Raw genomic sequence first — 25708 nt, 5'->3', positions numbered from 1 at the left:
GTTGGATCTCAAGAGTGAGTGTTGCATACGAGGACATACTCTTTTTTTTTTTACACACTCCAGCACTCGCCGGTCCCGTTCTGTGAGCATGTGTGGCCTTCCACTTCGTGGCTGAGCCGCTGTTGCTTCTAGATGTTTCCACTTCACAATACCAGCACTTCGTTGACCGGAGTAGCTCTAGCAGGGCAGAAATTTGACAAACTAACTTGTTAAAAAGGTGGCATACTATGTCACATTGAACATCATTGAGCTCTTCAGTAAGGCCATTATACTGCCAATGTTTTTGTCGATGTTACACACCTGTCAGCACAGCAACGTGTGGCTGACATAGCCAAATCCACTATTTTGAAGGTGTCCACATACTTTATAATCGATGTTGTAATTGATAAGTTAACATACGGTCATTAAACACCTGTACTAGCTAAGTCCTTACAACTTGTGCATACACCATGGATAAGTGAAAATGGATAAGTTTTAAGTGGAGCTTAGAGGGGAAGTTCAGGATTTTACAACTTGATGTTTGATGGTTCCTCATCCTGAAAGTCAATGGGAGTGATAGGGGCATGTGTGTCAATGTCATTGCCAAATCAACTGCAATCAACTCCTTATTTGTTTTGATATTACTTTAAGATGATTTAGCTTTTTTTCTATATATATAAAAAAAAAAAACATGGGACACACGGCCATCAGCACTAGGAGGCAATATTTCCTTATCAGTAGATGGCAGAACAATGGAGATAATTTCTTACTTGCTTTTGGAAGCACAATGCCCCAGATGATGGCATGCCTTAGTTCTGTTGTTCATGGCCGCCGGTAGTTTCTCTGTTTAAAGACCATTCTCTGCAGATGTTGTCCACAAATGTTTCTTGTGGTCTTCGCACCTGAGAGGGAACCCACTGATGTAGAAAAAAAGGTAGACAAGACTCCATCCACCATGTAGGTTTTCTATCATCTTTAATGAGCATTCTTGTTTGCTGATGACACCTAAATATTAGATTGATATTGATCAGAAGATACAAATGGGGATTTGAAATTATCCATTATAAAAACAAATGGAATATACCTACAAATCTATCAAATGTGAAATAAACATCGCTCAGAAGGTTATTGCTTGTGCTTCTAACTGATATGAGTTTGACTCAGATGTTTCCTTCAGTATTACCCTGGTAAAGTGGGAGAAGATCTCACCACAGGAATGTGAAGAGTGCAAACTGGTCACCTTTGTCCCCAGAGAACACACAGGTCACTTGACTAGTGTCTGTATGTAAAAGTAAATTCAGACAGCCATACAAGATGAAATCAGCAGTGGAGCTCTTACAAATATAATCAAGTTGTACAAGTCCACTTTGTGCCAACAGTGCCTCAAACGTCTGGTTTTCATTTAAGTGTCTGTCTTTGAACGGAGGACAGTACTGACTACTGAACCACTCACTAATGACATATTGGTGTTCCAGTTCTCCTTTAGGATGACAGCATACAATGAGAGCATGGCCGTGACTGGAGACAGCCCTCTCGAAGACAAAGGCTATTGTGTGTGCCAGGGCAGTGACATCTCTGGGAAACCTTGAGGACCACAACAAACAAAGGATATGTAGTCTTTGCACCTCCTTGAACAAAGTGACATGTTCAGCTGAGGTCTGCTGGCAGTTAGGGTTCACAAAAATTCTTCAGGGTGGGTTATTCTTTCATAAATTCACAAATGGATGGGGAACGCATGCTCAACAAAAGAGCACTTTCATTTTCTACATGGAAGTGCTCTGCTGGTAAAACTGTACAAATATCTCAGTCGAAACCTTTACATACATCACTTCCGTAATCAATGTTTTCTTGTCCTCTGTAACCATCTCAATGTTATACCCTATCCTCATAACCATCTTTTCTCTTTTAAATCCATCTCTAATCACTTTTCCAAACCTTTCATGCAAGTCCCATTCACCACCAAAGCATATTTCAATTTCATGTCACCTTACCAAAACAGCTTTTTGTTAAGCGGTGCCATCACTACTATCCCATACAACCCGTATCTTCTTAATAAACCCATCTGAATCCAGTTAAATAAAGCACACACATATGTACATCTAAATATAAACAAAACACCATCCCATTATATAAATATATTGAGAATCAGATTAGAATATAAAACGTATTTAAAGAGCAAATATAAAGAGGCACACGGTAGTTACGACCAAAGTGAACGGTAATTTGCCCTGAGACGAGGAAATGGAATGAACAGAGGAGTAAGACTGAATAAACTCACCTTCATACACAGATAATCTGTTATGATTCCCAAATCTACCCGACTCCCATTAAACTTAAGGCTTCCTAGCCATAAAAAAAAAAAACACAGTAGCTTTTTAATACCAATTAAAGGAATGCAGATTAAATTACTTCAGTAAATACATTGTGTTCAAGTTACACAAAAATAATATGTAATGCAAAACAACTTTTTCCAGTTGAGTAAGCAAATTAAATACCCAGATGATAAATAGTTAAATGCTTCCGTCACAGTTCCCCTAAGCAAATGACTCAAGAGGAACTGAAAACATTTGAAGAAAGACATTTGAGTAAAGCATGGGTGTGGTGTTTACTGTCCATGAGTCACCTTTTTACAGAACCCTTTTAAATCTCTATTACTGTGGAATTGTAAATCAGAGGAAGAGTTGGGGTTAACAGTAAATGTTATAGACAGACACCAGTGTGACTTGTTGGCTTACTAATTATGCAGGCCAGGGCTTGGTACTGTGCATAGACAACCTGTCTAAGATGACATCATACTATGCTTTGAGATGTGGCGTGCTGGAGAGCAAGATAAGGGAATGTCACAGAATATAATGTGTGCAAGCCATGGCCTGAAGCTTGTTGACAGTAGGGAGGTAATGTACAGCTTGGGTCAGGCAAACAAGGACATCGTCCTCACACTTACTTTACTTTCACTTCCTCAAATAGTCTGATTTAGCCCATATCTGCACAGTTCAGTGTTCTGTCGAATGATTTTAGCACAAAATACTTAAAACACTGACGACCACTTACTGGCCTGGCAAAAATGGTCAAGTAATAATTTGTTGACTATTTAAATGTCTCCATTAAAAGTTACTTGCGGCAAAACAGTATTGCATAGATTTCCCTTGAGCTATATTTGGCCTCATTCTTTAAATTCAGGGACAAAATATACCTGACAAAACAAAGACACTAGAAATGACCAAATCAGCTCACAATAAAATAGAATGCTAATCTTAAATCAATGCATTATTTAGAAACACAAACTACACAGAAACAGCGACGAATTGACGTTAGATCACAAAGGAAGCTGGCTATCTTTGGTTTGGCTGGACACTCTTGGATACTGGCGAGCAGTAGAACAGAACAGAAGCGCTCTTGGGTAGGTGACACTTTCCGGCAGGTTCCTTGCTGCATAAAACCAATAAAAGCAAAATAGGAGCTTGTGGGAGGGGTGCGCTTGCGTCGCTCTTTCCCCCTCAGAAGTCCCCGTCTCCACCGTTGGTGGTGGCAGGTGTCTCCTCCTCAAAGCGAAACCTCTTGGCCTGGGTGTGGGGTGAGTCCAAGGTGAAGTTCTCCTTGTCCTCTGGGTCCTCTGCTGGGGCAGCCCACTTGGTACCGCTGCTCCTCTCACGGGGGGTTCGTGGTAGGACAAGCTCGATACTTGGGTATTGATGCTGCTGCCACAGCCAGGGGTGGGTCATGCAGTCGGCTGCACTGGGCCGGTCCCTGTGTGGAGAGGGTGAAGACGGACCAAGGTCAAAACCAATTATTAGAAATGAAAAGCACAAAAGCATTTGCTCCAATGATTCCTGTCAGTAGCAGTGATTTAACCATTAGAATTCCCTGAACCTTTACTGGCTGGTGATAGTCCCACTTACTCTGGAGTTTTGACCAGCAGCTTGCGGATGAAGTCGACAGCGAGCTCCGACACCCTGGAGAAGGCCTCTTGGCTATAGTCCACATTGACCTGGGACACGTTCAGGTACGTCTCCTGCTTGTCATCCCCTGCAAATGGAGACTCACCCGTCACCAGCATGTAGGCAATCACCCCCACACTCCTGAAGAACACATAACACACACCCAGAATACAGTTAGTACAAATGTGTCAGAGGGTGCACACGTGTTGACCTGCAAACATACATACTTCACACAAGTGCCTTAGGCAGGCACAGACATAAATCCACAGTCATTGTGTTTATATTGATGACTCACCACAAGTCAGTTGCTGTTGTAATAGGCTCATAGTTCAGGATCTCTGGAGCTAAGGTGAGAAAAGGGAGAACGAGAGAGGCCATATGATTACATCACAACATTGTTATTGTAGAATGTCAGACTTAATTGCAGCTGGTTGAAGGAACGTTGGAGGCATGTTACATGGACGTTGCCTTACCCACGTACTCGGGCGTGCCCAAGATCTCTCTGAGTTCTCCGACCATGCCCAGTTTGCGTGCCAGGCCAAAGTCCACAATCTTTATGTCCCCCAGCGGTGCCAAGCTGGTTAGAAGGATGTTCTGGGGCTGAAAGAAAGAGGGAGGGATTGGGTGAGTAGTCCAAAAGGGTAACAAAGCTGTCATAATACAGCTGTATACAGCAGGTCCAGTCATTCACAATCCTTCCTGCATGAGATTGTGTTTGCAGCGAAGATATGCAAGTGGTGATGTAAAGATGAATAAGAGAGCAAATGGGGTTGAGAGGTGTATTTTAGGTGTATGTACATATGTTTGTATGTGCGCAGTGCACTTCTGCTTATATGTATTAAGAGGTGTGGAGGGATAGACCTTGAGGTCCAGGTGCACCACGCTGGTCTGGTGGAGGAGGTGGACGCCCTCCAGCGTCTGTCTGATCAGCCGTGTGATTTGGCCCTCTGGGAGCAGCTCATCACAGTCACAGTGGTCAAAGATCTCACCCCCCGCCGCACTGTCACACAGAGAGAGAGAGAGAGAGAGTGTCAGTGTCTAACACAAACCATAAAACTTTGTTGCATGATTGCATCCATAAAACCTAGGTGGTTGAGACTCAACTGAGTGTATAAACTTGTTTCATATAATTTCAGGTCAGGCAACAGATAATTGGGTATTTCCAATGGAATAGCCTTCCCCTTTCAGTTCTAAAGGCACTTTGCTTTCAGGGCAGGATTAGAAAGGCTTTTCTCAACTCAATGAAACAAACAGGGAGGGTGGAAACATGTCTATTGACTCTCAGAATACACGAGAGTGCTAAGGGTGGGGTTTCCCTTTATCTACTTCCCCAGTGTCAGATGAACTTGTAGATATTATTTTTATGTCTGTCTCCGGTATTAAGAAATAGAGGTAGATTTGCGAGCCAATGCTAACTAACATTAGCGCATGATGGGTATCTGTTATGGGTATCTGTTCCAGTCCTTGCACTATCGCACTAATTAGCAACTTTCTTCAAACTGCACGCAGAGAAATAATAGTATCAACGAGTTCATCGGACTCTAGGGAAGTAGATAACGGGCCTCATTGGCAAAATCAAGAAGTGTCCCTTTAAGCACAGAATGTGGATTGCAGCCCATCTGCATTCTTCATTCTACTTTCTGTTTTGTTGGATGCAGTGTAAAGGAGTACCGATTCCAATGAAGTTCAAGGCATAATCACACATACGGTCTCAGATATGAGAAACTTTCTTAAATAGCCTCTGTACAGTACATAGGTTTACATTCAAAAAAAATTGAAACTTACATAAGTAGCGGATTTGAAAGATGGGTTAAGGACTTGACAGATGTAATGGAGGAAGCTGATGGCAGTATGGGGTGGATGTGTGAACAAACCTTTAAAATTGCTACTGATTGAACTGATAGCATTGAGTGCAATCTAAAAGTTGTCCATAACTCACTATTCCAGCAGCAGGATGATGTCGTGGTCTGTCTCATAGGCAGCGTGCAGGTTAACCACGCGAGGGTTGTTGCGGGCCGCCTCCAGCACACCCATCTCGTGCACCACCTCGGCCCGGCAGTCTCGGCCTCTCCGCCGCTTCCGAAGGAACTTGGCGGCAAACACCTTCCCTGTGGACCTCTCCACGCACCGCTTCACCACCGCAAATTTCCCCCTGGCACAGAGGACGAAGGGAGGGCCGAATCATTCATCACACACTATCTGGGTCATTTTAGTCTACGCTGAAGGAGACAACTTTGTTACAATATGACATCAGTTAATATTTACATTTAGACAAACATTACATTTTGCTTTGGATAAATGTGTCTGAATATATTATTATTTATCCAGAGTGACTTATAGTTAGTGCATTCAACTACAGTTGGACAACCACGGTGCACTGCCAACCAAACCGTACTGTGCCGGCTTTGATATTTTTTTCTCACATTGTCTTGCCAAGCACCGTTACAGCAACTAGGTGGATGCATAACCCGGCCAGCTCAGCAAGCCTATAGCTTGGTTTAGTAGTGTGAAAAGGTTTCAAATGAGGCCACTCCATACCCACACCCTACTATAACAAGTTGTGGTAATCAGGGTCTAAAATGAACACCTGCCACATGCAGATAGACATCTTACCCGCCAATGCCAAAATCAATTTCACCTGCCACCTTAGCATTTGCAGTGAAATAACTACTGCAATAGCTGTTTTCAAAGTATTTGTTTCATAGTTGTTAAATTAATTGCTCAAATAGTCGAATCCTATATAGACCATTGCACCTTGCTTTGCAACACTGCCTGGCTGGGGGATGTACGCACATGAAGAGCTAAGTGAAAGATTCATTTTTAGAAGTGCTGAGCACAGGCATAAAAGTTAGTCTAATTTACTTGAAACGAAAGTCTACTGAAGTGAGACATTGCCCTTGTGTTTCTTGGCTCTTTACATTGTTTTGTTCACAAGTTAGGTTGTTTTTCAATGTTTGCATTTCAACTGCTAGGGAAAAGACAATGCTACAGTACTAGCCAGACGCAATCTCACAGGCACAAACATAACTCGAGTTGCATTACTACTTAATCTCCTGTGCGTAAAGGGGCAGGTGAAAATGGTCTCAGTTTGGTTAAAAGACTCTGGTCATAAAAAATGAAATTAAACAATATACCACATTACTTATTCCTAGTAATACATGTATTGTTTTAGAAACATTACAAAGCATGCTCATCTGCCTTTTTGGTGTTTTGCTGTAATTCCTGCTGGCAAAAAAAATCTGAGTGGCTGGTAGATTTTTCAGCTACTTTGTCTTGCTCACATTGATGTAGAGGTTGTTGTCGTCACTGCTGACCTCCCAATAGGCCAGGCCTGGGAAATTCCAGTCCTCGGGGCCTGATTGGCAACTTTTCCCCCATCCCTAGCAAACACACCTAATTTAAACTAAATGCATTGTTAACTGAAGATCATGATTAGGTGATTATTGGAGGCAGGTGTGTTAGCTGGGGCAAAAAAGTGACCCCAATCAGGCCCCCGAGGACTGGAGATGCCCAGGCCAACTATAGGCTGTCTCATAGTTGTCGTTGATCAGGCCTACTACTGTTGTGTCACCAGCAAACGTCATGATGGTGTTGGAGTCGTGCCTGGCAATGCAGTCGTGGGTGAACAGGGAGTACAGGAGGGGACTAAGCACGCACCCGAGGGGCCCTCGTATTGAGAATCAGCACGGTAAATGTATTGTTGCTTACCCTTACCACCTGGGGGCGGCCCGTCACGAAGTCCAGGATCCAGTTGTGGAGGGAAGTGTTTAGACCAAGGGTGCTTAGCTTAGGGATGAGCTTTGTGGGCAGTATGGTATTGAACGCTGAGCTGTAGTCAATGAATAGCATTCTCATATAGGTGTTCCTTTTGTCCAGGTGGGAAAGGGCAGTGTGGAGTGCAATAGAGATTGCATCATCTGTGGATCTGTTGGGGCAGTACGTGAATTGGAGTGGGTCTAGGGTTTCCGGGATGATGGTATTGGTGAGACATGACCAGCTTTCAAAGCAAGTCATGGCTACCAACGAGTGCTACGGGGCTGTAGTCATTTAGGCAGGTTATGTTTGCTTTCTTGGGCACAGGGACTATCGTGGTCTCCTTGAAACATGTAGGTATTACAGACTCGGTCAGGGAGAGGTTGAAAATGTCAGTGAAGTCACTTGCCAAATGGTCCGCGCATGCTTTAGGTACACATCCTGGTAATCAGTCTGGCCCCGCAGCCTAGTGAATGTTGACCTGTTTGAAGATCTTACTCACATTGGCTACGGCGAGCGTGATCAGTCGTCTGGGACAACTGGTGCTCTCATATGCATGCTTCAGGGTTGCTTGCCTCGAAACCAGCATAAAAAACATTTAGCCCATCTGGAAGGCTCGTGTCACTGGGCAGCTAGTGGCTGGGTTTAAATTTGTTCTGAATTCCAGAACATATTCCAGTCTGTGCTAGCAAAACAGACCTGTAGCATAGCATCCGCATCTGACATCTTCTGTATTGAGCGAGTCACTGGTACTTCCTGCTTCAGTTTTTGCTTGCAAGTAGGAATCAGGAGGATAGACTTATGGTCAGATTTGCCAAATGGAGGGCGAGGGAGAGATTGTATGAGTCTCTGTGTGTGGAGTAAAGGTGGTCTAGAGTTTTTTTTCACTCTGGTTGCACATGTGACATTCTGGTCAAACAGATTTAAGTTTGACTGCATTAAAGTCCCCGACCACAAGGAGCACCGCTTATGGATGAGCATTTTCTTGTTTGCTTATGGCATTAAACAGCTCATTGAGTGAGATCTTAGTACCAGCATCGGTATGTAGTGATAAATAGACAGCTACGAAAAATATAGATGAAAACTATCCTGGTAGATAGGGTGGTCTACAGCTTATCATGAGGTACTCTACTTCAGGTGAGCAATACCTAGAGACTTCCTTAATATTAAATATCGTGCAGCAGCTGTTATTGACAAATAGACACATCCCATCACCCATCTTACCAGATGCAGAATTTGTCCCGCCGACTGTATATTATCCATGTCGTCATTCAGCCACGACTCGGTGAAACATAATATATTATTGGTAGGACAGTCTCGAACGGAGCTCATCCATTGGCACATTGGCCAATAGAATAAAATGATTGAGGCGGGTTACCCACTTGCTGAAAAATTCTCACAAGGCACTCCGATCACCACCACGTGTACCTCTCTTTTCTTCAATCGAATGATAGGGATTTTGGCTTGGTCTTGGAGAAAGAGTATATCCTTCACGTCGGACTCATTATAGAAAAAAATAATCTTCATCCAGTTCGAGGTGAGTAATAGCTGTTCTGATACCCAGAAGCTCTTTTTGGTCATTAGACTGTAGCAGCAACATTAGGTACAGTACCAGTCCAACGTTTGGACACACCTACTTATTCAAAGGTTTCTTTAAGTTAATCTTTCATTTTAAATGGCACTGTCTACTGATAGAATGGCTGTTTGTGAATTCTCATCCACGTGAAGTGCAACTAAAGCACAAAATGAAGGTTGATACCGAGCAGAAATTACAAGAGGCATTTTAGATCTGTTTTCTCCTGTGTCAAAAACACAGAATTCTGCATTAATTAGCAAGTAAAAATTACTGCTTGCGTTATCTAAGCAAGTGGCTGAATGAATAAGGTGACAGGGAATCATATAGTGTTCGCTTTCTGTAAATGTTTGAAAATGAGTTCTGTACAGCTGCCACTGCTTGATATCCTTGCGTTTTTATCTTTTCTGTTCTCGGCCTGTCTGCTCCTCTCCACTCTTCTAAGTAAAACGGGTACACATGCTGCTCCAGAGCCAGTACTATTCTTCCTTCACACAAGCATGTGTCAAAATTTTGTTCATTCGCACAATGTCTCTCGTTCACATTTGCTTGTATATGTCCAAACTAACCACAAATTATATCCAGTAGCTAATACTGATATGTATAACTGCCTGTCATTGCAATTAGTTTATTTTCGTTTGTGCTCACTAGCATATTTAGCTAACAGCCTTTATGGAAATTCTCTATTAATTTTGTTAGCATTCTGGTAATAGATGCCCAAAGGGCTTTGTGTTTTTTGGGCACCTCCTTGTGTACTAAAATGGTAATACCGTAAATCCCGGGATGAGAGAAGGACGGTATAACGATATGAAAATCTGCATACTGCCCAAACCTAGTTTGTACTGTAAATTAACATTGAATTGACAATTTCGCAATCTAGGGAAAACTCAAATTGCCAACCTGTACACACACAAACAGGAAGAAGACCGTTTTAGTCTATTTCCTCTTTCTCTGTGGCTGAGCTCAAGTCTAGTTTCCAAACGTCCTTGCTTCCTTCGTCCTGCATTGCACTAGTGAGATGAGACACCAGGGATGGGATGTACCCTAGGCCATTCATTGACGCTCGCGTCGGACTACAATACTTCGACTTACAGCTATGTCACTCACATCTAAGTTGCCTGTAATTAAATGATACATAAATTCCTCTTTCTCCAAATGCTGGATTTTAACCCACACCAATCCAGTCATTCTGATCTTAACTCCAACCCACCGATGTCCACAGATTAACCCATCTTTCCCAGTATAATGCAATTTTGCTATTTTCTTTTGCAATACATTCCTACATTTTACTGTAGGACTCATAGAAGAGTCCTGAACCTACCTATTTGTACTATTTCTACAAATATACCCTAAAAATAAATACTTCACCCAAGAGTATAATGATATTTCCAATTGACCCATTGTGGTTTTTCAGAACCCCTAACAATACAGTTTGCAGGTCCATCTGAATCCTGATATAACAACCATTCCTAGACTTGACTTCAAAAGCGAGCCACCAATGGACAGTACCATAAAATGTTCTAATGATTCTGTTTCCTCGTGGCAATCTGCACAAGGCTGACTGTTCAATGTCCCATATATTGAGCACTCCTTTTGTATTAAGTAATTTATATAATAGCTTAAATGGAAAAGAACAGATTGATTACGTGAATTGTTTCATATGTCAGTTCAGACCCGATGCCAAGGTATTGGGACATTAAAAACCTTATACGGTATTGCTGTCAAATATTTTTACTGTAAGACATGGATAAATTTTGGGATTTATACTAGTCATTGAGCCATTAGATTTTTCAATGGGTGGCAGATAAAATTGGAATAGGCATTTACTTAGACTAATTATTTAATTTATTTTGTGGCAAAGCCGTGATGAGTTAACATAGGTGTGCAGTTTTGTCACAACGCCACCAATGCCTCAAGTTGAGGGATCGTGCAATTGGCATGCTGACTGCAGGAATGTCCACCAGAGCTGTTCCCAGAGAATTGAATGTTAAATTATCTATCATAAGGCGCCTCCAATGTTGATTTAGAGAATTTGGCAGTACGTCCAACCGGCCTCAGAACCGCAGACCACGTGTAACCACACCAGCCCAGGACATCCACATCCAGCTTTTTCACCCGAGGGATCAAGACAAGCCACCCAGACAGCTGATGAAACTGAGGAGTACTTGTCTCTGTAATAAAACCCTTTTGTGAGAAAAAAAATGTATTCTAATTGGCTGGGCCTGGCTGCTCCCCTGCCCAGTCATGTGAAATCCATAGATTAGGGCCTAATTTATTTAATTCAATTGACCGCTTTTCTTATAACCTCAGTAAAATTGTTGAAATTGTTGCATGTTGCATTTATATTTTTGTTCAGTATATTCGATCAAAGTTGCAAGATCGCTGAACTTTTCAAGGGATATGAACATTAAGTATATCGACTTCACCATCTGCCCATTTAAAAAAAATCGGGAGACCACATGACAATTTAAAGTTGATCTTTTAGAGGCCAATCTGTAATACACTTAACATAGTCAGGTTTTAGTCCAGAGAAACTCAAGAAATTATCCAAGTCCTCAATGAGGCCCTTCAAGGTTTAAACCAAGAGAAAACTTTAAGCATCGGCGTACATTGATACTAGTCTCTAAACCCTTAATTTTTTGCCCCTTGATGTTATCATTAGATCTGATTTTTAAAGCAAACAATTGAATGGCCATCATAGGTATGGTGACATAGGCAACCTTGTTTTACACCTCTTGACAATTCAAAGTTCCCAGAAATAGTTCCTTGCGGGGCAGAGATTGTACAAACTGACTTGTTGGAAAGGTGGCATCCTATTGTGTCACGTTGAAAGTCACTGAGCTCTTCAGTATGGGCCCTTCTACTACTTACAGTGCCTTGCGAAAGTATTCGGCCCCCTTGAACTTTGCGACCTTTTGCCACATTTCAGGCTTCAAACATAAAGATATAAAACTGTATTTTTTTGTGAAGAATCAACAACAAGTGGGACACAATCATGAAGTGGAACGACATTTATTAGATATTTCAAACTTTTTTAACAAATCAAAAACTGAAAAATTGGGCGTGCAAAATTATTCAGCCCCTGGACTCATTTTCCCCATAGCCTTTTCTTTATAGCTTTTTCATGTAGAGGGCTCTGCTCATGTCGGCGTTGATATAGATCCGATGGCCCCATACATCAAAAGGTCTGACTCCTGACTTTTTGGCTTTGATGGCCAGTCAGAACATTATCTTTGGTCCTATAGTTAAGGAACTTGGCGATGATGCCCCTTGGTTTACTGATCGTGTCCCCTCTCGGGTCACCTGTTGGATGTGCTCGTTCGTTATGGGAGCCTGTGTAAAGTTCTCCTGGCCCAGAAGTTGTGGTATTACCTTTTCCAGGAATTCTTCCATTCCCGTTATTCCACAGCATTCAAGGAAACCTAAGAAAATGAAGATTTGAACAGCGAAGTCCTCCATCCCATTGAATCTTTCAGTAAGCCACATAACGTATTTTTGTACAGTCACGATTTTCTGGAGATTCTCACAGCCATTTGTTATAATAGGTCTAAGCTAGAGTGTTGGACTAACAACCGAAAGGTTGCAAGATCGAATCCCCGAGCTGACAAGGTAAAAATCTGTTGTTCTGACCCTGAACGAGGCAGTTAACCCACTGTTCCTAGGCCGTCATTGAAAATAAGAATTTCTTAACTGACTTGCCTAGATAAATAAAGGTAAAAAAAAAATTGGCCAAGTAACAAACAACCTGGTGACTTGACAGTAGGTCTAAGCTAATTTGATTGGCACAGGAAGAAAGGAAAAGGGTCTGCTACTCATGAGATGTGCCTCAAATGTAGGATTCAAATATTCAACTGTATAAAAAATACAAATCTTTATGTGGCTCCTTACATGCATGTACAATGTATTCGAAAAGTATTCAAACCCCTTGACCTTTTCCACTTTGTTACGTTAGCCTAATTGACAACACCCCATAGTAACAAAGCATAAACAGTTATCATTTTAGCAAATGTATTAAAAATCAAAACTGAAATATCATGTTTACATAGGCATTCAGATCCTTTACTCAATATCTTGTTGAAGCACCTTTGGCAGCAATTACAGCCAAGAGTCTTCTTGAGTATGACACTACAAGCTTGGCACACCTGTATTTGGGGAGTTTCTCCCATTCTTCTATGCAGATCCTCAAGCTCTGTCAGGTTGGATGTGGAGCGTCACAGCAGAGCTATTTTCAGAGATTTTCGATCAGGTTCAAGTCCGGGCTCTGGCTGGGCCACTCAAGGACATTCAGAGACTTGTCTTGAAGCCACTTCTGTGTTGTCTTGGCTGTGTGCTTGGGTCGTTGTCCTGTTGGAAGGTGAACCTTCACCCCAGTCTGAGGTCCTGAGCGCTCTGGAGAAGGTTTCCATCAAGGATCTCTCTGTACTTTGCCCCGTTCATCTTTCTGCTTGATCCGGACTTGTCTCCCAGTCCCTGTTGCTGAAAAACATCCCACAGCATGATGCTGCAACCAACATGCTTCACCGTAGGGATGGTGCTGGGTTTCCTCCAGACGTGAAGCTTGGCATTCAGGCCAAAGAGTTCAATCTTGGTTTCATCAGATCAGAGAATATTGTTTCTCATGGTCAGAGAGTCCTTTAGGTGCCATTTGGCAAACTCCAAGCGGTCATGTGCCTTTTACTGAGGAGTGGCTTCAGTCTGGCCTCTCTACCATAAAGGCCCGATTGGTGGAGTGCTAGTTGTCCTACTGGAAGGTTCTCCCATCTCCACATAGGAACTCTGGAGCTCTATCAGAGTGACCATCGGGTTCTTGGTCACCTCCCTGACCAAGGCCCTTCTCCCCCAATTGCTCAGTTTGGCCAGGCGGCCAAGCTCCAGGAAGTCTTAGCTGTTCCGACATTTATTTCATTTAAGAATGGAGGCCATGCTGTTCTTGGGGACCTTCAATGCTGCAGACATTTTTTGGTACCCTTCCCCACATCTGTGCCGACACAATCCTGTCTTGGAGCTCTACGGTGAATTCCTTCGACCTCATGGCTTGGTTTTCGCTCTGACATGCACGGTCAACTGTGGGACCTCATATGTGAATGACCGGCTTCAATAATTATTATTATAAAAAAAAAAATGTTTTATCAGTCTTACATAGCAAACTTTGATATTGCGTTTTTTACATGGAATAAAAGTCGACTCAGAGCTACAAAATTGTACATCATACACTACTGTTGAGGAACAATGTGGAAAGTAATTATGCGTTGAGTGAAACATGTAAACTCACATTTGAGAAAATGGTCTTTGAATGTTTTGAAACTACTTTGAGAGCCCTTCTTTGTCTACACCCATTCAATATTGTTCACACCCTCTTAAGCTTTAGCCCCACCCATCTCTTTAAGGGTTCATCCGAATGTACTAACAGCAGCAGTCAAGCACCCATGCTAACTTGCTAGCTACTTCCAGACATCTAAGTGAGAGACAACAGCTCACTGAACATTACTCGCCCTAGCAGAGCTGGTTAGGCTATTATGTTATTCAGAGCGTTGGTGACTGCAACTGTGCTGTCAGATTGTCCATTTGTAAATTCAGAATGTTTCGCATTCAGAGAGCACACTGGACACTCTGGCCGATGAGTCGGGTTGATCCGAACGTTCTGACCTCAACTGCAGTCAAGCACCCAAGCTAACTGGCCCATATTGGCTAGCTACTTCCAGACACATAATGAGAGAACACCCCACTCTGACCATTTGACTCACCCTATAGCTAAGCTGGTTATGCTGTGTTCATGTTTTCCAGGGGGTTGGTGACTAACTCTGCTGCTGGCAACAATTTAATTATGCTATTTTTCCTATGCAGCATTCTATTATACAGTGAACAGAGTGAGGTTCAATTAAATATTTGTTGTATTGAATAGAAGCGTTAATCAGTTTTTTGTGTAGCATAACGTTTAGCAAATGGGAACAAGCGGGTGGGCGAACAGGGCGCTAGGCTACTCAGTAAAGTGACACTTCGCCTGGTATCATATCATTATTAAATGTTGGTATCGTGACAACACTAATTTAGATAGAAAAGTAAAAACAAATAAACAGTTCTACAACTGTTCAACAAAGTGCCTGCACTACCACAAAAACATTTGTGTTATAATGCATTGAGTATACCAAACATTAGGAACACCTTACTAATATAAAGTTGCAGCCCCCTCCCGCTTTTTCCCTAAGAACAGCCTCAATTGGTTGGGCATGGACTCTGCAAGTTCTCGTAAGCGTTCAACAAGGATGCTGGCCAATGTTGACTCCAATGCAGCCCACAGTTGTCCTTTAGGTGGTGGACCATTCTTGATACACACAGGAAACTGTTGAGCATGAAAAACCCAGCAGCGTTGCAGTTATTGACACAGACCGGTGTGCCTGGCACCTACTACCATACCCCGTTTAAAGGCACTGAAATAGTTTGTCTTTCCCATTCACCCATTGAATGGCACAATACACAATCTGTGTTTTAATCGTCTCAAGGGTTAAAAATCCTTATTTTAACATGTCTCCTCCCCTTCATCTCTACACTGATTGAAGTGGATGTAACAAGTGACATCAATAAGGGATCATAGCTTTTACCTGAATTCACCTGGTCAATCTGTCATGGAAGGACAAGAGAGGTTCAGATGCTGATATTTGTTTACAAGGAGTACATGATGTATTCCTAACTAGAAATGTAGAAGCATACAAATAAATCAAAGAGAACAATTAAAGTATTTCAGTTTTACTGATAAGGAACAGCTCAAAGTTCATGAATAAAAATGTTTTTGGAGTGATCCATGGTCAATCAAGCACAATGTGCCCTTAAAAATGTCAGCTGCCTATTTAAGGGACGGCCATTACCACGGTAACTGGGCACTGTCTTGTCTGTGAAGAAAAACATCTTTGATAGCATCTTAGCAGCAGACAGTTGCAGCAAACTCAAACTACCTAGCTTGTGAACAAAACGATATTTGTGAAATATTTTGATGTGATATGAAAGTAAAGGACTTTATGCTTCTAGAACTGTGTCGCAACTAATAATCAATTCATGTTTTGATGGAGTATTTGGCTGTTTTGTCTTCCAGAGCCAGTCTACCTCTGAAAATAACATAAGGTCTTTGGAACATAAGGAGTAACGGTGGGACCGCCTTCACTCCTTAAGAGTACATTCTTATGCTAGGGTGTACCTAGTAATTGGTCCTTTATGGTAGGCAACACATGTTAGGTTTGGGACAGGCACACATACAGGCACACATACAGCGCTTATAGTCACATCTCTTTGTGAGGATAGGTCATCTACTTACAAAAGGACTGAGGTCATCCTGTTTGAATATGGAACAAAAAATGTAAAGTTCGGATTTTCCTGAAATTTGACAACAGAAATTATATTGGGAGAAAATCCTTAACCCACAAATCTGTTTGTAGATAGGCCTACTACAATTGCATTTACAGTGTGATAAGCATCAAGGTTCCACATTTAAAAAAGTAAACAGCTGCACCATTGAGACATCTTCCCTGGCTTCATCACTGCTTGGTACAGCAACTTCTTGGCATCACTGGGGCCGAGCTCCCTGCCATCCATGACCTCTATACCAGGCGGTGTCAGAGGAAGGCCCAAAAAATTGTCAAAAGACTCCGGCCACCCAAGTCATAGACTGTTCTATCTGCTACCACACGGCAAGCAGTAGCGATGCGCCAAGTCTGGAACCAACAGGACCCTGAACAGCTTCTACCCTCAAGCCATAAGACTGCTAAATAGCTAACCAATGGTTACCCAGACTATCTGCATTGCCCCTTTTTGCACTCAACTCTTTTGACTCATCACATGTTGCTGTTACTGTTCATTATCCTGTTGCCTAGTCACTTTATACCTACTTACAGTATATTTTTACATTTAACTAGGCAAGTGAGTTAAGAAGAAATTCTTATTTACAATGACGACCTACACCAGCCAAACCTGGACGACGCTGGGCCATTTTGCGCCGCCCTATGGGACTCCCAATCACGGCCGGTTGTGATACAGCCTGAATATGAACCAGGGTGTCTGTAGCCTCAAGCCCTAAGATGCAGCAAAATATACACACACCTCAATTACCTCGTACCCCTGCACAATGACTTGGTACTGCTACCCCTTGTGTATTTATTCCTTCTTTTATTATTTTCCTATAATACCCCCTCCCTCCCTCTGCATTGTTGGGAAGGGCCCGGAAGTAAGCAGTTCACTGTTAGTATACTACACCTGTTGTTTACGAAGCATGTAACAAATAGTTCGATTTATAGTTGTTATAGCTAAATATGGTATCCAGCCTTGATAGGATGTGAGTAAGTATTAGCTCACTAACGTTAGCTCTCTAGGATGCAAAAGGCCAATGGAATGCATTGGAGTCACAACAAGAACTGAGAGAATGGGTTGATGGAATGAGAAAGTTTGAAAATGGGACATTGTAACATTGGCTCACCTGCCCAACTCGCCAGTGATGTCATAAACACTGTCCATCGGTTCCGTATTGATATGGGTTTGAATTTCTCCAAATAGCCCAGTCGGTCCATTGCGACCGTCCATCCGCCTGCGAGACATCGTTGTTGTTAGCCGGACTTCACTGTGGCAATAAATTAGCACCTGTCAAACCGAATCAAGGCCGTAGACTATCTAGCCAGCTAGTAGCTAATGTGTTTAGCCAGTGCTAAACCAGGTATAGTAGTTAGCTGAAAGTTATTTAGTTAGCCAATGTTGTAACTATTAGCTGGTTAGCTACATAGTAACGTTAACTAAGTTACTAGCTAATAGCTAGCTAGTTTGAAATGCTTTAGCTGTAGATAATAACTAGTTAGTAGTAGAACAGCTGGTTAGTTACTTGAAAGACAGGTCACGAAGAACAACGGCTACCGTTCACTAGCTAGCTATCCATCTAAACAACCGTACTAGCTCCCTTTTACTTTTCTTTAATAGACAGCTAACTATACATCACGAATTGTCACTTATCGGGTTGATTGACAAACAACTTAAACTTTTCCCTATTGACTGTGTTCATTAATAAGCGAGTTTAGTGCCTAGCTAGCATCTGGATAAAATCCTTCCTCCCGTTGATGTGAGCAACACGACTTCAAATTTAGATTGCGACCAATCTCGTTCCGACGGTTTTGACATTTTGTCGCCTCGTTCCGCGCAGGCGCGACGTGTCTCAGTCTTTTCAACTTCATCTCAATTTTCATAATACAATAAATATTTTAACCCATGCATCAGTAGTAACTTAATTTATACTTCTAACTTGACTGGGTGTTCATTTAAATAATTTGTTAGGTATTAACACATTTTTTGGAAAGGTTGTCAAGGAGACGGCATCATCGACGTGAACCTGTGACCCCTGATGCCCTCTGGTGGTTATATTCAAAGTAAAAAACTTTAGGTTACGACCGTAACCCCGGTTCTCTATAGTATGAGTGAGGTATTTTACTTGTGAGCTATGCCCCCAGCGTATTTGTCAGATGCCTTTATTAAACTTTATTACATCTCCCACCTGTAGCACACGCTCCAGCAGGTATATCTCTCTAGTCACCCCCAAAACCAATTCTTTCTTTGGCCGCCTCTCCTTCCAGTTCTCTGCTGCCAATGACTGGAACGAACTACAAAAAACACTGAAACTGGAAACACTTATCTCCCCCACTATCTTAAGCACCAACTGTCAGAGCAGCTCACAGATTACTGCACCTGTACATAGCCCATCTATATTTTAGCCCAAACAACTACCTCTTTCCCTACTGTATTTAATTAATTTATTTATTTTGCTCCTTTGCACCCTATTATATTTATTTCTACTTTGCACATTCTTCCATTGCAAATGTACCATTCCAGTGTTTTACTTGCTATATTGTATTTACTTTGCCACCATGGCCTTTTTTTGCCTTTACCTCCCTTATCTCACCTCATTTGCTCACATCGTATATAGACTTGTTTATACTGTATTATTGACTGTATGTTTGTTTTGCTCCATGTGTAACTCTGTGTCGTTGTATGTGTCGAACTGCTTTGCTTTATCTTGGCCAGGTCGCAATTGTAAATGAGAACTTGTTCTCAACTTGCCTACCTGGTTAAATAAAGGTGAAATAAAATAAAAATAAAACACTACACCAGCCATGATTGGCTGGACATCGGGATGTGTGCATCGGGGAAGGGTGTCCTTCCTACCCTATAAAAAGGTCCCACACAGTGTGTGAGTAATTCAAAATTAGCAACAGCTCTTCCTCACTCATGCAAGGAGGGTGGTCTGGTGAAATACCTCACTCATACTATCAGAGAACCGGGGTTATGGTTGTAACCTAAAGTTAGCTTTTGAGTATTTGTTTCGGTATTTAACTTATGGGGAAATACTAACTCCCGTATTTCCAGACAAGCTTATCCCGACGACGACTGCCATGTGCGATATAACACACAAATGGGCCTTGCACCCCAGAAGATTCTACACATGAAACAGTATGTGCCAGGGCCGTTGTGGTGATACCAAAAAAAGTAAAACATGTATGAAGCAAAACCTAGAGACTTCCTTAGATTTCGTACACCAGCTGTTGTTTACAAATACACATATCTCATCTTACCAGAGGCGGCTGTTCTTTCCTGCCACAAAAGCGTAAAACCTGTCTGCTGTTCGTTATTCATGTCGTCGTTCAGCCACGACTAGGTGAAACATAAAATATTACAGTTTTTAGTGTCCCAACTCGCTGGAATACTTAATGGTGCCAGAAGAGATGGCTGTCGTTTTACAGTCCCCTAACAAATTGTGCTATTGTGTGTGTCTTTTTTGTGTTATTTGTAACTTATTTTGTACATAAATGTTTCTGCCACCATCTCTTATGACCACAAGGTAAGCGTTACCGGAGCGCCAAGCCTCGTTCCAAAAGACTTCTTCCTTCTTAACAGCTTTTACCCCCAAGCCAAAAGACTCCTGAATATGTAATCAAATAGCTACCCAGACTATTTGCATTGACCCCCCCCCCCCCCCATCTTTTACACTGCTGCTACTCTGTTTATTATCTATGCATAGTCACTTTAACTTTACCTACATGTACATATTACCTCAATTACCTCAAATAAACCAGTGCACCAGCACATTGACTCTATACCAGTAACCCCTGTATATAACACTTGTATATTGTTATTTTACTGCTGCACTCTAATTATTTGTTACTTACATTTATTTTTTACTTAACACTTATTTTTCTCAACTATATTGTTAGTTCGGGGCTTGTAAGTAAGCTTTTAACTGTAAGGTCTACTACACCTGTTGCATTCGGCGCAAGTGACAAATACAATTTGATTTGATGAGCAAATATCTTGGATAGATATGCCCTTAAATAAACCCCAGGATGTAGCCATTCCTCTAGTGCAGTGGTTCCCAAACTTTTTATAATCCCGTACTCCTTCAAACATTCAACCTCCAGCTGCATACCTCCTCTAGCACCAGGGTCAGCGCACTCTCAAATGTTGTTTTTTGCCATCCTTAAAAGCCTGCCACACACACACACACACACTATACAATACATTTATTAAACATAAGAATGAGTGTGAGTTTGTCACTTCCCACGAGCCGGGTTGTTACAAAGAGCTTTTATAGGACCAGGGAACATATAATATTCTAATACTCAATAATTTCACTTTATTTACCCATCTTACATATAAAACCTTATTTGTTCATCGAAAATTGTGAATAACTCAAATGTTAATAAGAAGGGATATGCTTGAAAGGATGCACAGAACTCTGGAATGTTGGGTTGATTGGAGAGTCTCGGTCTTAAATAATTTCCCCCACACAGTCTGTGCCTGTATTTACTTTTCATGCTAGTGATGGCCGAGAATCCACTCTTACATAAGTAAGGGCAGCCCAATGCAGAAATCTGTCAGTGGCTTCTGATTAAATTCCATTTCGACAAAACTGCTTGTTGCAATTTCGATGAGGCTCTCATGTTCAGATATCAGTAAGTGGACTGGAGGCAGGGCATGAAAGGGATAACTGAATCCAGCTGTTTGGGTCATCCGTTTCGGGTAAAGTAGCTGCGTAATTGCGGACCCAACTCACTCAGGTGCTTCACTATATCACATTTGGCATTGTCCGCAAACTTGAGTTCATTTGCACACAAAAAATCTAATAAATGATGGAAAGACCTGTGTGTTGTCCTTGTTAATGCAGACAGAGAAGAGCTCCAACTTCTTAATCATAGCTTCAATTTTGTCCCGCACATTGAATATACAGTGGGGCAAAAGGGTATTTAGTCAGCCACCAATTGTGCAAGTTCTCCCACTTAAAAAGATGAGGCCTGTAAATGTTCATCATAGGTGCACTTCAACTATGACAGACAAAATGAGAAAGAAAATTCAGAAAATCACATTATAGGATTTTTAATGAATTTATTTGCAAATTATGGTGGAAAATAAGTATTTGGTCACCTACAAACAAGCAAGATTTCTGTCTCTCACAGACCTGTAACTTCTTCTTTAAGAGGCTCCTCTGTCCTCCACTCGTAACCTGTATGAACTTGTTATCAGTATAAAAGACACCTGTCCACAACCTCAAACAGTCACACTCCAAACTCCGCTTGGCCAAGACCAAAGAGCTGTCAAAGGACAACAGAAACAAAATTGTAGACCTGCACCAGGCTGGGAAGACTGAATCTGCAATAGGTAAGCAGCTTGGTTGGAAGAAATCAACTGTGGGAGCAATAATTAGGAAATGGAAGACATACAAGACCACTGATAATCTCCCTCGATCTGGGGCTCCATGCAAGATCTCACCCCGTGGGGTCAAAATGATCACAAGAACAGTGAGCAAAAATCCCAGAACCACACGGTTCACACCTAGTGAATGACCTGCAGAGAGCTGGGACCAAAGTAAAAAAGCCTACCATCAGTAACACACTACGCCTCCAGGGACTCAAATCCTGCAGTGCCAGACGTGTCCCCCTGCTTAAGCCAGTACATGTCCAGGCACGTCTGAAGTTTGCTAGAGAGCTTTTGGATGATCCAGAAGAAGATTGGGAGAATGTCATATGGTCAGATGAAACCAAAATAGAACTTTTTGGTAAAACTCAACTCGTCGTGTTTGGAGGACAAAGAATCCTGAGTTGCATCCAAAGAACACCATACCTACTGTGAAGCATGGGGGTAGAAACATCATGCTTTGGGGCTGTTTTTCTGCAAAGGGACCAGGACGACTGATCTGTGAAAAGGAAAGAGTGAATGGGGCCATGTATCGTGAGATTTTGAGTGAAAACCTCCTTCCATCAGCAAGGGCATTGAAGATGAAACGTGGCTGGGTCTTTCAGCATGACAATGATCCCAAACACACTGCCCGGGCAACGAAGGAGTGGCTTCGTAAGAAGCATTTCAAGGTCCTGGAGTGGCCTAGCCAGTCTCCAAATCTCAAACCCATAGAAAATCTTTGGAGGGAGTTGAAAGTCCATGTTGCCCAGCAACAGCCCCAAAACATCACTGCTCTAGAGGATGGAGGAAAGGGCCTAAATACCAGCAACAGTGTGTGAAAACCTTGTGAAGATTTACAGAAAACATTTGACCTCTGTCATTGCCAACAAAGGGTATTGAGATAAACTTTTGTTATTGACCAAATACTTATTTTCCACCATAATTTGCAAATAAAGAAAATATGATTTTCTGGATTTGTTTTCCTCATTTTGTCTGTCATAGTTGAAGTGTACCTTTGATGAATATTACAGGTCTCTCTCATCTTTTTAAGTGAGAGAACTTGCACAATTGGTGGCTGACTAAATACTTTTTGGCTCCACTGTAGTTGCGGAGAGTCCCTGTAATCCTAGATTCAGATCATTCAGGCGAGAATAAACATCACCAAGATAAGCTAGTCGTGTGAGAAACTCGTCATCATGTAAGCGGTCAGTCAAGTGAAAATTATGGTCAGTAAAAGCTCCGGGTTTGTGCCCATAGACGACATTGTTGCTGGTTATATCTGGTGAGGACCTGCCTTACAACAGGCCTACAAGCCCTCAGCAGCCTCTCTCAGCCTATTGTGGACAGTCTGAGCACTGATGGAGGGATTGTGCGTTCTTGGTGTCACTCGGGCAGTTGTTGTTGCCATCCTGTACCTGTCCCGCAGGTGTGATGTTTGATGTATCGATCCTGTGCAGGTGTTGTTACACGTGGTCTGCCATTGCGAGGTCTGCCACACGTGGTCTCCTTGTAGCGCTGGCTTAGGAGTCTCACAGTACGGACATTGCAATGCCTAAGGCACGTTCACGCAGATGAGCAGGGACCCTGGGCATATTTCTTTTGGTGTTTTTCAGAGTCAGTAGAAAGACCTCTTTAGTGTCCTACGTTTTCATAACTGTGACCTTAATTGCCTACCGTCTGTAAGCTGTTAGTGTCTTAACAACCGTTCCACAGGTGTATGTTCATTAATTGTTTATGGTTCATTGAACAAGCATGGGAAACAGTGTTTAAACCCTTTACAATGAAGATCTGTTATTTATTTAGTTATGTAGGTAGAGTTAAAGTGCCTATGAATAGATAGTAAACAGAGTAGTCGCAGCGTAAAGGGGGGGGGGGGTGAAATGCAAATAGTCTGGGTAGCCATTTGATTAGCTGTTCAGGAGTCTTATGGCTTGGTGATAGAAGCTGTTAAGAAGTCTTTATATCTAGACTTGGCGCTCCGGGACCGCTTCACGTGCGGTAGCAGAGAGAACATTCTATGACTAGGGTGGCTGGAATCTTTGACCATTTTTAGGGCCTTCCTCTGACACCGCCTGGTAGAGGTCCTGGATGGCAGGAAGCTTGGCCCCAGTGATGTACTGGGCTAGACGCTCTACCCTCTGTAGTGCCTTGTGGTCGGAGGACGAGCTGTTGCCATACCAGGCCGTGATGCAACCGATGGTGCAGCTATAGAACCATTTGAGGATCTGAGGACCATTGCCAAATCTTTTCAGTCTCCTGAGGGGTTAATAGGCTTTGTCGTGCCCTATTCACGGCGGTCTTGGTGTGTTTGGACCATGATAGTTTGTTGTTGGTGGATGCCAAGGAACTTGAAGCTCTCAACCTGCTCCACTATAGCCCTGTTGAGGAGAATGGGGTCTGTCGTGGTAATTTCCTGTATTACTAAACATTGAGAGAGCAAACCACACATAAGTCAGAGTTATATTAGAAAGTGCATCTTTAATAATATAAGCTTCACCATAGCCCTTTTGACTCTCAGATCAATTCAGTGTCTATAAATGAATTCTCAGAGTCCCTACAAAACAGTTCTTAGTATCATTTATAGCCAAGACACACCCATCTCAACTCACATGACGAAACACAGATCTCAGGAACAGATCACAAATAACCTTTTACTTGAAAGAGGAGTATCCCATAGTCAGATAGCATTAGCTATAAATTATCATTCAGTTTGGTCTCCTAAACGAAGTTCTTATCTCGTTCTTGGTACAACATAGTACCAAACCATTACCTCATCCAATGGCATGTATCAATTGTCAATTCTAGATACTCCCATCTCAAATACACACCCTCCCGGACAAGATCAGAAAAGACAGTGAACCCCTTAGGTCATATACAAAAGCAAGATACGGGCAACCTCAGAGGGGACATACAATAGTTACAGACACATTCCCATAAGAAGACAAACTTCCATTCTGTCCTCCTCCCTTTCTGATATTCTTCATAGCATCACATGGTTTAACAGATACATTGACATATGAAGACAAGCCTGACCTCTCCCCTCTCTGGGCCCCAAGTGATTAAGCCCTAGAAGAGAAGGGATAACTGCAAACTGCCAACAGTATTATCCAAAAGAAGACATTCTATTGACATAAGCATGATTGTGTTTCATTTACATCTTATTTATCAATGTTACCTAACTAATTCTGATTCAACCACGACAGGTCCTGCTCGGTCCTCCTTTTCCTGTAGTCCACAATCATGTCCTTTGTCTTGATCACATAGCGGGAGAGGTTGTTGTCCTGGCACCACACGGCTAGATCTCTGACCTCCTCCCTACAGGCTGTCTCATCATTGTGGGTAATCAGGCCTACCACTGTTGTATGGTAGGCAAACTTGATGATGGTGTTGGAGTCGTGCCTGGCCACACAGTCATGAGTGAACAGGGAGTACATGAGGGGACTGAGCACACACCCCTGAAGGGCCGCCGTGTTGTACTTAAGGTCACTGTGGGGAAGACGTCATCAATGCACTTATTGATGAAGCCAGTGACAGATGTGGTGTACTCCCCAATGCCATCGGACAAATCCCGGGACGTTTTTGCATGTAAGAAGGAAACAGGAGGATATGGTCAGATTTTCCAAATTGAGTGTGAGGGAGAGCTTTGTACGCGTCTCTGTGTGTGGAGTAAAGATGGTCTAGAGTAAATAGTCAGTAACGAAGAATATAGATGAATACTGTCTTGGTAAATAGTGTGGTCTACAGCTTATCATGAGATCCTCGCCTGAGGTAG

General features: G+C 42.3%; 1 protein-coding gene across 3 annotated transcripts; it reads right to left on the bottom strand.

Moving 5' to 3' along the window:
• Positions 1 to 937: 937 nt before the first annotated feature.
• Positions 938 to 18389, bottom strand: stk17b (serine/threonine kinase 17b (apoptosis-inducing)). 3 transcript variants are annotated; one of them, XM_064975753.1, is made up of 8 exons: positions 18101 to 18389; positions 17705 to 17845; positions 5857 to 6069; positions 4779 to 4917; positions 4391 to 4517; positions 4213 to 4261; positions 3879 to 4058; positions 938 to 3726 (listed from the first exon to the last, which is right to left on the bottom strand). In XM_064975753.1, the coding sequence occupies exons 2-8, from the start codon at positions 17821 to 17823 to the stop codon at positions 3477 to 3479; spliced, it is 1077 nt and encodes a 358-aa protein (XP_064831825.1). In that variant the 5' UTR covers positions 17824 to 17845; positions 18101 to 18389; the 3' UTR covers positions 938 to 3476. The 3 variants fall into 3 exon arrangements, with proteins under 3 accessions (XP_064831825.1, XP_064831826.1, XP_064831823.1); XM_064975754.1 differs by having other exon boundaries at positions 17705 to 17812; positions 18101 to 18388; XM_064975751.1 differs by having other exon boundaries at positions 17705 to 18389.
• Between the last annotated feature and the right edge of the window lie 7319 nt (positions 18390 to 25708).

This window comes from Oncorhynchus masou, chromosome 10 (assembly GCF_036934945.1).
Source record: "Oncorhynchus masou masou isolate Uvic2021 chromosome 10, UVic_Omas_1.1, whole genome shotgun sequence".
NCBI lineage: Eukaryota > Metazoa > Chordata > Actinopteri > Salmoniformes > Salmonidae > Oncorhynchus > Oncorhynchus masou.
This window is presented reverse-complemented; position numbering and strand designations above follow the sequence as displayed.